General features: G+C 53.3%; 2 protein-coding genes across 10 annotated transcripts in view; both read left to right on the top strand.

The window, feature by feature from the left end:
- MLPH (melanophilin) overlaps window positions 1–9,994 on the top strand; it is a 28,140-nt gene extending 18,146 nt beyond the window's left edge. For 2 of the 8 annotated variants that reach the window (XM_027637311.1, XM_027637309.1), the window contains 8 exons: window positions 508–699; window positions 2,984–3,178; window positions 5,046–5,201; window positions 5,309–5,401; window positions 5,611–5,676; window positions 5,803–5,881; window positions 7,455–7,552; window positions 7,948–9,994. In XM_027637311.1, the coding sequence (XP_027493112.1) occupies window positions 508–699; window positions 2,984–3,178; window positions 5,046–5,201; window positions 5,309–5,401; window positions 5,611–5,676; window positions 5,803–5,881; window positions 7,455–7,552; window positions 7,948–7,974 (906 nt within the window). In that variant the 3' untranslated portion in view covers window positions 7,975–9,994. The remainder of the gene's footprint in view (window positions 1–507; window positions 700–2,983; window positions 3,179–5,045; window positions 5,202–5,308; window positions 5,402–5,610; window positions 5,677–5,802; window positions 5,882–7,454; window positions 7,553–7,947) is intronic. The other 6 variants (XM_027637314.1, XM_027637310.1, XM_027637316.1 and 3 more) reach the window with 4 other exon arrangements.
- A 1,905-nt stretch (window positions 9,995–11,899) lies between these two features.
- On the top strand, window positions 11,900–13,402 carry PRLH (prolactin releasing hormone). Of its 2 annotated transcripts, none has more exons than XM_027637501.1 (3): window positions 11,900–11,935; window positions 12,753–12,941; window positions 13,212–13,402. In XM_027637501.1, exons 2-3 carry the CDS (start codon window positions 12,842–12,844, stop codon window positions 13,367–13,369), a joined length of 258 nt encoding a protein of 85 aa, XP_027493302.1. In that variant the 5' UTR covers window positions 11,900–11,935; window positions 12,753–12,841; the 3' UTR covers window positions 13,370–13,402. The 2 variants fall into 2 exon arrangements, with proteins under 2 accessions (XP_027493302.1, XP_027493301.1); XM_027637500.1 differs by having other exon boundaries at window positions 12,753–12,956.
- The last annotated feature ends 355 nt before the right edge of the window (window positions 13,403–13,757 follow it).

Below are 13,757 nucleotides of genomic sequence, written 5' to 3'. Positions count from 1 at the left end.
TTCTCATCACAAATAAGATTATCTAGAGACTATGAAAGCTACCTCTGGGAGTGGCAATTCCCATGGCTGCTTCCCTCACCCTGGTGGACCATGTCTTTGGGTTGCTGTGATCTCTGCCCCCAGCGCTACCAGCCACATCATGATTCCTAATGAAAACGTGGTGATTTTTGGCCCCAAATCCCCAGTGCACACCTTTTCGAGGGTGGGGGAAAGGCAGTTTTCCACAGGGCAAAATAAAGATGTTCTGTGTGTGGAGAAAATGGGAATGAAGGACCTTTAGAGCAAGGGTTTGTATTCCTCAGAGTGGAGCTGGTCTCTGCTGCTCCCCTGGGCAGTCTGACTGCTCCTCAGGAATACGGGTGTGGAGAGGGGCTCAGAGTTCTTGTTGCAAAGTCCATCTGTCCACTTCTTGAGCTCCTCTGCTTGGTGAATGTGTCTGGACCCAGGCAATGCCCTGTTGTCCATCACAGGAGACTGTCACACAACTCCCTTCTTCTGCTCCTTCAGTCTCCAGCCCCAGAGTCCCAAACTGATCCCGATGCCGAGGAAGAGGAGTTGAAGAAGAAGCTGGAGGAGTTAGCCAGCAACATCAGTGACAAAGAAGTCTCTTCTGAAGAGGAGAAGCATGAAGAAAAGAAAAGAGCAAAGAAACCAGAGATGAGTTCCTCCAGCGATGACATGGCCAGAGATGCTCAAAAGGTAATCTGTGTCCTCCCACCCGTATTGTTCCAGGCTGCATCTGTGATTCCTTCTGCTCTCAGTGGTTTATGGTTTTACACCATGATAATGGAACTCTTCTTCTGTCCCACACCTCCACTTTGATGCCTGCCAGGGCCATGGTGTGTCTGACTCAGCTGTTTGCTTTAACAGAGTGTCAAGGGATTGGGAAGTCCCAGGGTGTTGGATCTGGGCGTTTCTCCTTGTAGGCTCTCCCAGTCTCATCCAAGAGTCAAAAGTAAAGCCTCTTAGAGGCTACTGCCTGTCACAAAGAGGTACAAAACCTCCACATCTACTTAGAGTTGTGCCAGGACCTGGACATAGTTATGGAGAAGAGTCCTGGGGTGGGAGAAGAGCTTGGTGATGATTTAGTACCAGCAGCCTTTGTCAGGCACCTGCTACAGCCTGAAATGTCTTTTCCACACTTGTCAGTGCTCCTGAGTCCCTAAATCCCTGATCCCTTTTCTACTCTGCTAGATCAGTATTTACAGCACTGTGCTGGCTCCTATCCCCTACTATGTGGTGGGTGACCTGTGGGTCGGGGAGAGGAGGAGGGATCATAGCATCTATGCAGTGTGTCTCCAGTTGTGCAGAGCCCCCCATGATGATCCCTTAGCACAAATGGAGAGGTCAGCATTCCCTGTTGGGTCTACAAAGGCTGATTTGTTCATCCCTTCCCTTCTGCCTTGGCTGTGGAAGGGGTACTTGTGAGTTGTTCTGACACATCCATCACTGGCGAGCTCAGCAAAGGAAGCAAGTGGGCACCACGCTGCTCCTCTCCAGTAAAGCTCTTTTCATCTGAGGTTGCAATGACTTTTTCATGATGCCATAAGACCTCCTTCAGTGTGCATTTGTTCATCAGCCAGTGGAAAACCTGGTGGTTTTGGGTACCATTTGCTGTGCCACTGGATCAGCTGTGTGCTGCATCCTTACCCGACAGCATCCTTCACCGCCTCCTTTTTCCTGAAGGCTGCTTTTAGATGATTGTTGCAGCCAGACTTAACTACTTCTCATAGATTGAAGGACGTGCATCATCTTAATAAGCATTTCCATTTAAATGCAGATAAATGGTAACTTAACTCCTGTGTGAGCTGCTGATGTGCAGCAGACAGAGGCTCAAACCCTGAACAGGCAACTGTATGGTATCAGTGTAAGATTCTTGATTCTCATAAATGAAGCCTGGATCCTTCAGATTTTCTACTTTCTTTGCACCCAACCCACCTATGAAGCAGGGGGGAGTATTGAGATAGAAATGTCTGCAGTGATGTAGCTGGACCAGCCTTGATTAAAGGCTGTATTGGTGTGGATGTTTTTTAACAACTCCCCTTATACCAGAGCCAGGTTTGGGTTTTGATGGTTTTTTGTTTAAGTCTCCTCCAGTCGGGAGGAAATCTTCTAACTGGAGAATGCTGTGATGAAAGCACACAATCCTAATGGAAAATGTGAAAAAAGTCCATTGTACCGTGAAGGCACCATAAAATTATAAAAATATCATCTGGACTGAGTTAGCTGGTTCTCTGCAGGACAGCTTGCCTGGTAATAAGGTGCAGTTGTAAACACAACTGTTTTGTCACCGGCACATATATCACCCCCATCTCCTTGGTTTCTAGGGAATTATCAGTTGAGAGAGAGAGATGATGAGTTTCTTCAGCCCATTTTTATGTGTGCTTAGCACCTCATCAAGCTGACAGCACTTAGGAGCATTATTGGCATCAGTGCTCCTTGAGGAGGTAAGAGAGGACTTTAGTCTCAAGTTCTGGCAGTGTGGCAATACAATCATTTTATGAGGTTTGCTTGTTTTTATTCTTTTGCCACAAACTCAAGGAGTTATTTCCATCCCTGCTCAGGCCCGCTGAAGTGTAAAGCAATATGCTGCAATTAGATCTCAACTGCTGAGTAACCAAGAGGCTTTCAGGTGGCCAGGTGCTGTCAGACAGCTCCGGTGGCACCGCTTCCAGCGAGCAAAACATCCCTCGATAACCTTTTTTTCCAAGCCTTTCGAGATGACTTCTTTTGTCAGAGCCATCCTCCAGAAAGCACGGGCTGAGATCAAAGCTCTGCTTTAGCCACGCATCCGTCTCCAGTGGAGAGCCCTTCAGGAACAGCGTAAGCCCGTTAATTACCTCTTCTCCATCTATCTACAGCTCCTGAAGGTCTGATGCCCCTTTCACCCCCAACTTGTGCTGTTTTGTACACCACATTAAAATAACGTCCTTATTTTTTCCCCGCTCCCACCCTCCGCTTTGGCTGTGCTGGGTGTTCACAGAGGTCGTCGGCTCAGGCTTTGAGCGAAATCACGGCCAAAGTGCTGAGAGCCATAAACGCCACGGAGAAAGCAGTGTGGGAGTCGTTGCACGGAGAGAGCCAGTGCAACGGTGGCTGTGCCCTCCCTGCAGGGCAGCTTCCCAGCCTGGGAGATGGGAAAGAGGTGGCCGAAGCATACCGTGAGCTTGAGGAAAATGTAAGGTTCACGAGAACTTTCTGCGAGCAGTGTGGGCATCGGGGGGTGGGAGTGTAGAGGAATCCCCCCCTGGATTTCTGGTTAGTGGGCAGGTCAGCACTAAAAGGATGGTCAGCAGAGGGATTAAAGAGTCTGGTCTTGTCCAGTGGTGATACAACAGCAAGAGCAGGTGCTCTGTCTTGTGGGTTCCCTTTCCTTGGTTCCTGATTCCCCTGGGTGAGTGCCAGGGAGAGAAGAGGAGCACAGTCCCCAACTTGCAGTAGCAGCACTGCTTTGCTGGACTTCAACAGTCCTGTGCTCCAGCAAGACTTGTGTCCCATTTCTCTCCAGTTCTTCCCAGCACTGTGTTTCATCATCGAGGGTACCATGACCTACCTGTTTAAGAAGGCTGGCCTGTCCCTGGGGCTGATGGGCTCGTGCAGGTGACAAGGCTACATCTAGAGCATAATCCCCTGCTAGGTTTGTGTGACACTGTGAAGCACTGACAGCTTTTTTAGCTGCTATAAACCCACATATGTGGAAATGGATTGCATCCACAGTGCCATGCACCAAGCTCCAAAGAAACGGTTCAAAGAAGAGTTGAATCTCCATCTGGGTGGCCAGGTTTTGCTGTAGGAAATGGGGGAGCAGGGTTTTATAACATGTGCTGTGGCTCACCTCTCACTGGGGAAAGCCTGCAAATAAAAGCAGGGAGCTGCAACACCTGGATGGTTTTTGGCCAAATACAGCATCCCAGAGGAAGAGGGTTGCAGGCATGAAGGTTTTGAGGTTCTCCTGCTCCAAGGAGAGGGGATAGGGCTGGGAAGGATGTGAACTTTGGGCTTAGTGCTGCTGCCGTCAGTGCTGGGACAGGGATGGGTAGATAATGGCTCTGGGAGATGTGTGTCATCCTGCCATTCCCTCGGGGATCCTGGCTGAGTCACAGCTGGCTGGCCACTCTCTTCTCTCCAAGGCATGCCACCTACCTTGGAGGGCACTGGGAGAGCCTGATGGGCCAACAACAAATCCCTACAACTCACAGGTTGAGTGGTATATGGCTTTAGGGCTTGCACTGGGGTGGGTGGGACCTGTGGGACATATGCTGCTGTGATTTGGGTGGATGCTTGGTACTTCAGTGCATGCAGAGGGCTCCTGCCAGGCAGTTTTGCATAATGTCCAGTCTGGGTAAAGCAGATAGGGCTGGAGGAGCAGGAATTGCATTAGCAATAGTGACATGTTGGGATCAGTCAGCAGAACAGTGACCAAAACCCATCTGATCATCTTATGTGATCGCATACTGACATATTAGTGTTTCCTGAACTGCTTTGCTTGGACTTGTGTCCTTGTAACAGCCCAAAAGGAGGCAAGTGGCAGTGGGTTTATTGGGATAGATCCTTTTACCCTTCTTCTCTATGAAGCAAAGGGAGGACAGTGCAGGCTGACCATGCCCCCAGGCAACCCAGCAGCACAAACACCCTTAAAATAGACTGAGAAGATATGAAAAGTCAGTCTATCTCCTTCCCAGCTCTCTGCCATCACAGGACATGGCAGCCTGAGCTTGTTTGCAGGTACCTGCCCTCCCTCCGAGCACATGGCATAAAGATGCTGCTGCTCCTCAAGCAGGTCACTGAGTTTTGGTGCTTCCTGTGTTCCCACTGAGCCTTTTACCACTTCACCCTATTGGTAATTGCTCTCTAAAAGCCTGGGGAAGAGAGGAAATGAGATGAAAAGCCATGTCAGAGCTGACTGGTACTGTCTGTGCTGCAAGGCAAGAAGGCAGTCAAAAAAGAATGGCAGGAGCTGTTGCATCTGTGGCTGCAGTCACACCAGGAGAGAACTCTAGGGAGGTTGATTCTGCAATGTAGGTTTTCTTCTTCCTGTATTTCAGGTGTACCTGACTGCTGGAAAGACCTACAGGCTTGAGAAGACCCTGAAGGAGCTTGAGGAAGGGGCTCAGCACAGCGGCACTACCGACTCAGAGCTGTCAGAGCTGGAGGACAAAGTGGCCTCGGCTGCTGCTCAGGTGCAGCAGGCAGAGAGCGAGGTGAGGGCTTAGGTCTGAGAGGTGCTTTGCCCGGCCACTGATGGCAAACAAAGCCAGTGGTGGATTCTCCAGCCACTATCTGTATGTTCTTCTTCCTCTCTCTAAAGATATCAGACATCGAATCCCGAATTGCGGCTCTGTCTGCAGCGGGGCTGACGGTGAAGTCGGTGGAAAAGGCAAAGAAGAAGTCAAGTGGGCAGGTGAGCATGGAGGATGGTGGGTATGAGGTCTCAGCCCTGAGATGTACATGCTCCCCTGGGCTGTTGCTGCTGCCTCTGGGTGCTGCCAAGGGCTGCCTGGCTTGCTGAGCTGTGCCCAGCTCTCTTCCTGCCGCCCAGGGCTCTGCAGACCAAGCTGTCTGCCTCCTCTTGCACCCCCAAAGAAACCCCTGCCCTTCCTCTGCCTGCAGGCTGCCTGCCTCCACTCTCCCGGTCCTGCCAGCAGCAGTCCAGGGGAGTCTTTGGATGACATTAAAGTGAGTATGTGTTTAGTCAGTGCTGGCTTTGCATGTGGCACAGCTTTAAGCCTGGAGACAACTGCCGCTTTCAAAGCAGTTGCCTCATTGGGGACCTCTGCCCTTCCGTCCCCTTTCCCACAGCAGGCTGCTCCCCTTCCCTTGCAGGCAATGCCCGGACTGCAGAGGTTCAGGAGGAGGTTCAACAGTCCACTGGAAATCACGGGTAAGGAGCATGGCTCTGCCTGTGGGAGATGGGGACCTGTGGGTGATGGACTGGGCTCTGGGGAATGCTTGGTCCTCTCTCTGCATCCAGCTGTGTGTCTGCAATGGGGGTCCCCTCCCCTGTGCTCACGTCCTCCTGGTCAGACAGCCACAGGAGAAACCTGTGATGGATAATGTGGAAAGGAGACAGCAGTTGGCAGGATCAGGGATAGTGATGGGAAAGCAGAGGTCAGGCTGAGGTGGGTCAGTCCTCCAAGAACCAGGGCTGTCTGTGCAGCCTGGGCTCTGGCCACTCGAGTTCAGGGAGACATCTGCGTTACTTCATCTCTGGCATCCTGCAGGCTGTTAGATCTCAAAGCCTTGCCTAAGCCCATCATCGCTTCTGACAGCAATTTCTTCCTTGCTTGGCCATCCTGGAGAACGTATCCTTCCCTGGACGGTATGCCCCACCCCTGGAAGTGTTCCAGGCCAGGTTGGAAAGGGCTTGTAGCAACCTGGTCTAGCTGGAGGAAGGTGTCCCTGCCGATGGCAGGCAGGTGGAACAAGATGGGCTTTCAGGTTCCTTTCAACCCAAACCACTCTATAACTATAAATCTCAACCCTGTTGCCCACCTGCCTCAGCCACTGGTCTCTGGTGGGGGGCAAGAGGCCCTCCAGGGCCCAGTTATGACAAACAGCAGCTTCAAAGTAGACTGTGACCTGAAACTTGGCACAGCAGCTTGTGTGGTAGGGGGGCAATCACTGGAAATGTTTCATCCTGACCAATATCAGTGAGACTGATTAGGAAATTACTTTTCTATTTCTCTCTTATCACACTCACAAGCTTAAAGACAGAAAGAACGGCTCTCCTTCCAGATAATGGAAGATGAAGGGAGGGAAGGGGGAAAAGATCATTTAATGCGGAGGTGAAATTAGCATTTCCCCCATTCACACAATTAACAGTGCTGTTTCCTAAGCTGAGGGTGGTAGGTGGAAAGGTTCCTTGTCCTCATGCTCAGGAGTCATCCACTCTCCTTCCTGCAAAGGACAGGCAGATAAAGGCAGCCCGTGGGACGCGTCAGCCCTGTGAGGAGATAGAGGGATGTGCAATTGGGACAGACGTCACCAGGCGAACCCAATCCCCTCTGCCTGGGCTGGGTGATGGGGTGACTTGGCCTCCTGATTGCCCTCCCTGCGGGTCAATGACTTGAAAAGCTGGGCCTAAAAAGGTGCAGCTGGTGGAAGCTGGTCACAGAGAAGAGAGGAGAGGAGATGACTTAGTAGGTCAAGAGAGTGTCGTAGGCTTGGGTGGTGTGAGAGCTCCTCGCAGGCAGGCAGAGCTTTCCAGAGCAGAGGCCCTGACTGCTGGCAGACTGACCCAGCTCACACAGTGCTCTGGAAACCTGAGTAGCAGCAACTCCTGTCTCCTTGTTATCAAAGGGCTTCCCATCACCTTCCTGGAGAGGGAAGTGCCATGATGCATCCACACCCACAGTCAGCAGGGGATTAGTAAACCCCAAGTGACTTGGTGGGTAACTGAAACCTCTGGTGAGGTAGATGAAGAGCTGCTCCCCATCTCTCCTTGTTCTCTACAGGTTTTGATGATTCCTTTGACCGCAACTCTGTTTACCGTGGTTCCCTGACGCAGAGAAACCCCAACGGGAAGAACAGGAGAGTGGAGAGGCTCTTTGCGGTACGGACCCAGCCACCCAGAAGGGCTGCTGGCCTGGATTCCATGTGGGACCTGCCTCCCTGGGCTTTCACAGAGGGACCTGTCCCTCCCCACACTCTCCTCAAGCCGGTGGAGTGCCCAGCTCCCAGCATTGGTCTCACCATGCTGACTGGTGGGCAGGCACACCTGGGCATCACCCCCTGAGGTCTGGGATGTCACGAGCCCCAGTGGGGGGGGACCAAATGATGTACATCTTCGAATTCCTGCTGTCTGCGTGGTCTGTGGGATGGGGCAGGTCCTCGCTCCATGCAGTGGCAGCTAGAGGGGACAAGGAGCACACTGTCCTCGTCACCTGGGGTGGCTCAGGGCATGGGCACAGTGAGTGGTGAGCTGAGGTTTCTCCTTGTGCCTTGCAGAAGCCTGTGATGACCCACCTGTCCTGAGGAGAGGGGAACCTTCCTGCTACCGCATTTCAGTGATGATACAAGACCTCAGCGCAAAGCCTCTCACCGCCTTCCCCGCAACACTTTCTCCTCCTTCTCCTATGCCCTTCTCTCCCTGAAACCCTGGACAGAAACGAAGCCAAAGGCCATGGGCAGGAGGTCTCACTGGGAGCTGTTGGGGAGAGGAGCAAGGCACTGGGGTGCATTCACGTGGCCAGGGGCTTCCCTGGGAGGATACAGGCATGAGACCTTGGCTTTGGGAAGCTCTTGGGTACTGGGTCAACCAAAGGGACCCGAGGAGGAAGCTGGATGTCAGCGTGGCATTCAGCACAGGGACCAGGAGAAGTGGCACAACCCTCACTTGGCAAAAGCTGCCAGTGCCTGTCCTTGCTCTTTTCCAGGCTGGTGGTGAGCAGGGACAGGCACTGACAGTGGGGTGGAGGATGCCCCTGGGGTACCCCAGGTAGAGCAGGGCCCCGGGAATCCCAGTGCTGGGATTTGGATCGTGGTGCTGGTCCCAGCTCCCTGCCAAGTCCTTGGAAGCACTCCTTCCCTTCCCTGAGCAGCAAAGGAGGTTGAGAGCAGTGCTGGTTCCCTCCCAGTGAGCACTTGGCCAACAGATCTTTGCACCAAGCCATGCAAGCACCCACTGAGGCTTCTCGCCGCCGTGCCTGAAGTGAGTGTGACCATCTGGGGACATGAGTGAGGCGAGGCTTGCAGGAGGTGTTGGCAAGGAAGGTGGAAGAAATGATGGAGAGCTTGTTGGGTATTGGTTTCCTTTTCCAGCTCTCAAAGATACCTCCTCTCCATGTGAGGTTATATCAGCAAGATATATAGAAGAGCTCCAGCAAGCAGAGTGTAGGTGCTTTTCTGCTCTGCAGAGGGGTCAGCTCATGCCAAGATGCACTTTGTGGATGAGCACGTCCCCTGTCCCTGATGATGGCATTGTAGAATCTGTTAGGACCACCCCATCCTTTGGAGAAGCTGTGATGACCTTCGGGAGCTGCAGTGGCCCTGGGCTCCTGCCAGGTGACAGTGGCATTGGTAACACCCTCCCAGATGCTCCAAGATGTTTGTTTTCCTCCAATATTTAATTCCCCACATCCATTAACCCCCGTGGATCAGTGCCTGGCCCCATATCCATGCCCAGGGTATTGGGATGGGAAGAAGGTTGGTTTCTCTTACAGGTCGCTTTGGAAGAGTTTTTTTGCTTGGTACCTGCTGGTCCCTATCCTGTATAGGCCCCACCTCCCTCCTTCCCTCCCTGCCTCTCTCCTTCCACAGTGGATGATGGGAGGAGGATCGCTTGCAGCCAGAGTGGGGATGTCAGACCAATGCTGACAGTTTCCCATCAATGGCCACTCAGGCTGGACCCTTTAGGCAAATCCTGTGCATCTGAGCTAAAACCACTTTAATTATGAGCAGTAGGATGAATTATCATGCAAGTAACACATACATTGGCTTTGTCTAGAAACTGCTAACTGCCTAGAAATTGGTCCTGTGGTCATCCCAGAGCAGTCTTGTAAGTCCATAGTCTGGGCCTCCCAGATGGAAACAAAACCAGTTTCTTAATTTAAAATTAAATCCTTCTGGCCTGACGCTCAAAAGGGTAAGTGCAAATCTTTGCTGTGGCAGAAACTTTCCCAGACACCGTGGCATTAATGGCTACATTTCTAGCTGCTCTGCTGGCCTCGGTGCTGGGATGTCAGCTCCTTGCTGGCAGAAGGGAGCTCCACCAAGACCTGGGGGGTTTGCACCCAGCCTTCTGGTGTCAGGGCTCAGCCTTTTCCCCAACTCCATCTCTTGCTGTGTCTGGTTTCAGCCATAACTCAAGTCCTTCCATGCTTGACCCTGTAAAGAAATCCTCACGGTGAGCTTCAGCAGTGCAAACTAAGGCATCGTTCAGGCTGTAGTCATCCACATTGTTCTCTGCTGGTTTTCTGACCCATCTTTCTGGCTAGAGATTCTATATATGTATACTAAATCATGCAATAAAGGCAGTTTTGTGTCCAGAACCATCCACCCATTTTCCTGTGTCTGTTCTTTTAGCTCACTCAAGCAAATGTTCCTCTCTCTTTCCGTAGAATCACAGAATGGTTTGGGTTGGAAGGGATCTTAAAATTCACCTCATTCCATGCCCCTGCCATGGGCAGGGACACCTTCCACTAGACCAGTTTGCTCCAAGCCCTGTCCAACCTGACCTTGAACACTTCCAGGGATGGGGCAGCCACAGCTTCTCTGGGCAACCTATGACAGGGCCTCACCACCCTCACAGGGAAGAATTCCTTCTCAATATCCCATCTAACCCTGCCCTCTGGCAGTGGGAAGCCATTCCCTCTTGTCCTGTCACTCCAGGCCCTTGTCCAAAGTCCCTCTCCAGCTCTCCTGGAGCCTCTTTAGGCTCTGGAAGGGCCTCTCCGGTCTCCCCAGAGCCTTCTCTTTTCCTGGCTGAACACCCCCAGCTCTCCCAGCCTGCCTCCAGAGCAGAGGGGCTCCAGCCCTTGGGGCGTATTTGTGGCCTCCTCTGGACTCACTCCAGCAGGTCCGTGTCCGTCCTTTCCTTTAACCAATCTGTGCAGTCCTTGCTTTAAAACTAGCCAGGTGAAGCAGGCAGGAATTGAATCAGCAGCACTGAAGCAGAACAGAGGCAGATGGTTCTGATCAGGATGGCAATATGAATAGTCAGATACTGGTCACAGAGCCACAGGTGTGAAGACTGTGGGTTTGTAGTACCCAGTGGTGAAGCCAGGTGGGCAAAGGGGATGCACGGGGTGGGGGTAAGGAGGGGCTAATCCTGAAATAAATGCACTGCTCCAACTTGCATGGACACCCTGAATCAAATCTGGCAGCTGAAGCCACAAGAAACACAAGCCCACTTTGAGGGGTTGCTTTAAATCTGTATTAAATAATAGCAGCAACCCCGGGGTAGAGAGAGACCTGCTGAGCCCAGGGTGTGGGTTTCCATGGCTGAAACATGGGGGGTTTATATCTCTTTACCCCTTTCCCTGCCTTTGCAACACCTCTGTGGCAATCACCCTGTGTCCCTTGCTGCTCCTGTCACCTGTCCCCAACACTGCTGTGCTCAGGCATTGGTGTTGACAACCATATGAGATGGAGACCTGTCCCAGGGCAATGCCAGCTCCACGTGGGGGTGGCAGACAGAGACCTGCCCCCTGCCCTCACCCCACTAGTGACAGTATCTTCACCGTCCTGCCAACAGAAATATGTCCCTGTTTCAGGATGTCTCTGGTCCCAGTTTTGCCTGGGGATACCAACCAAACCCTCTGTGCTCAGGACACGAGATGGTTCCTTCAGTGTCACATTCAGCAGAACAAACAGTCAGAAATCTTTTAAATCCATTTAAAAAGTGGGGGCGGGGGGGTGGGGGGGAAGGGAAAGCAGGGGATTTGAAGCCCTCATGCCACGAGGACAAACCTATTTCTGACAACCCGTGTGCCTCAGCAAGTTGCCTTCCCCTCTTCTCTGCATTTAATGTTCTGGTTTCCTTAAAGCAGCTTTTTTGGGGGAGGGAAAGTGATGGAGAAAGGTACTCAGTGTGAATCCTGTGGTGGAGTTGCACTGGCAACTCAGCTCTCAGGGCAGCGTGAACCACAGATCCTCCCCCTCCCCGCAGTGGGCGCTGGGGGGAGTGATGGACCAGAAAACTTCCCCTTGTCCAAAATAACCCTGGGTCGAGGACAAGGATTAACATATTCCCAAACTATCTTCCTCAGCCAGTGGAAGATAAAATGCTGGTCCCTTCTGAGTCATGAAAATCCCTGTGCTGATTTGATGACAGGGGACAGCGGGGAGGGGAGATGCCCCGGCTCGGTCCCTGCCAGGACTCGCCTCTGACATCAGCACGAAACCGGCCATAAAAACAGCGACCGGAGGGGACTCCGGCTCAGACAGCAGCCACTTGGCTCAGCGGGACGGCAGCCGGGCACCTCGCCTCGCCACGGTAAGTGCAGCCCCGGCTGCGGGAGCCACGCTTTTCTCTCCCTCTCGTGATGCTTTTGAGCCCTGCTTTGCCTCCCCGTGTGTCCGTCCTTGCGTCTGTCCGACCGGGCTGGGGGGTTCCAAAAATTTGGTGGCCGCAGCAAACCTGAACTCACAGGAGCCCAATCTGCCTCCTGCTCAGCACGCTGCAAACTTTTCCTTTGCAAAAGTCCTTGGAATCAAAGCTGCCGCCACACCCGCGCCGTGTCCTGCCTCACCCAGCTCTCCCGCTTCTGCCCCGCTCGCCCTGGCAGAAATCAAGCCCATTGCTCAGCCGTGCACGCTCCTGCTCATCACCTCAGCGCCCTGGAGCAGGTTACAGGGTATTCCCGGGTTTCCATTTCGGCAGCCGCGTCCAGGGGTGGGTGCCCAGGGTGCAGAGGTGACCGTGGTCCATTCATCCATCCCCCAGCATCCAGCAGCAAACCTCATTTGAGGCTCTGCAGCCTTTGATTGGTGCAGCCAGCCCTGCACTTTGGTGGTGGCTCCTCTCCCCATCACCCAGGCTCTGGGGTCCCGTGGTGCACCAGGGCTCCCAGAGGAGAAACGATGAACTCTGTCAGGCCTGACCTAAGGCACTAGGCTGGGACCAAAACCTGTTTTAATGAACATCAGGTTTGCACAACTCATGTTTGGAGGGGATACTTTCCCAAAAGGTATCAGCCCCAGCAAAACCCCCGGGTTCTGATCCAGTTCTCCTGAGCACTTTGCATCGCTGCTTGCCCGGGGATACTGTGACAGGGACACATATCAACAGCAAAATCCCTTCCCTCCCGCAGCCGCATCGGAGGCCGCCGTCTTTGTGGCGTGAAGTGCCGGGGGCCGGGAGACTTCGGAGACGAGCCACTGCGGCCGGAAAGTGCTGGGGATGAAGCTGGGGGCCACCTGCCTCCTGTGCCTGCTGCTCGCCTGCCTGACCCTGCCCGTCGCCTCCGGCCGCATCCTCCAGCGCTCCATGGAAATCAGGAGTAAGGAGAACATGAGTAAGGGAGTCCCCCCAGACAACACCCTGCTTCCAGCCCCCTCTGCATCCCCAGACTCAGCCGCATTTTTGGGGGTGAGGAGGGGGTGTAATGATGCAGAAGCAAAGGTTTGCTTTGAAACAGCCTTTGCAAGAGCTTTTATCCCTCTCTTCCCCCTTTCCTGCTCCCATTGCATTCTTATCCCCCCACCCATGGGTGAAACGCCCTGTTCTCTCCCTCATCACCCCCGATGGTTCCTTGGCTTTTCCCTTGCAGACCCGGACATCGACCCCTCCTGGTACACGGGACGCGGGATCAGGCCGGTGGGGCGGTTTGGGAGGCGGCAAGCCCTAGGTGAGGGTACCCACCTCATGGGGGGCCAGCAGCGAGCCTGTGCAGCCCCCCACCCTCCCCGGGAGGAGCGGAACCCTTGAACTGAAGCTGACAATAAAATCCCTTCTCCTCTCGTCCCTGTGTCCCAGCCTCTCTGTTCCAAAATGCAGCATGAGGGGGACGTGGAGGGTGCAGGGGGGAGAGTGTGACCCCAAAATTTGCTGGTCTCGTCAAGGCCCAGCACTGAGGGTCTAGTGTGGTTTGGGGAGGGAAAGGTTAATTTTGGGAAGGGGAGGGAGCAGATGGAGTATAGGAGTGGCAATTAGCACCTAATGTCTGCCAGCTGCCCTAAGAAAGAGGATTTAGGCAAGACAAGGGAGCAAATCAGCCTTTTTGTGGAGGATGGGCTCTTGTACTGCTCCAGGATGGCTCAATCCTGGGGAAGCACCACAGGTGAGTGTCCTGGCTGGTGTGGGGTGCTGGGGTGAT

This window comes from Corapipo altera, unplaced genomic scaffold (assembly GCF_003945725.1).
Source record: "Corapipo altera isolate COAL_440 unplaced genomic scaffold, ASM394572v1 45, whole genome shotgun sequence".
NCBI classification, from domain to species: Eukaryota; Metazoa; Chordata; class Aves; order Passeriformes; family Pipridae; genus Corapipo; species Corapipo altera.
The sequence above is the reverse complement of the archived record's forward strand: the minus strand, read 5'-3'. Positions and strand labels throughout refer to the sequence as shown.

Bases quoted from the DNA above. Each gene is read 5' to 3' on its own strand.
- PRLH (XM_027637500.1), top strand. From the start codon at position 12,842: ATGAAGCTGGGGGCCACCTGCCTCCTGTGCCTGCTGCTCGCCTGCCTG. The intron at 12,957-13,211 runs GTAAGGGAGTCC...TTTCCCTTGCAG, and splicing joins CAGGAGTAAGGAGAACATGA to ACCCGGACATCGACCCCTCC.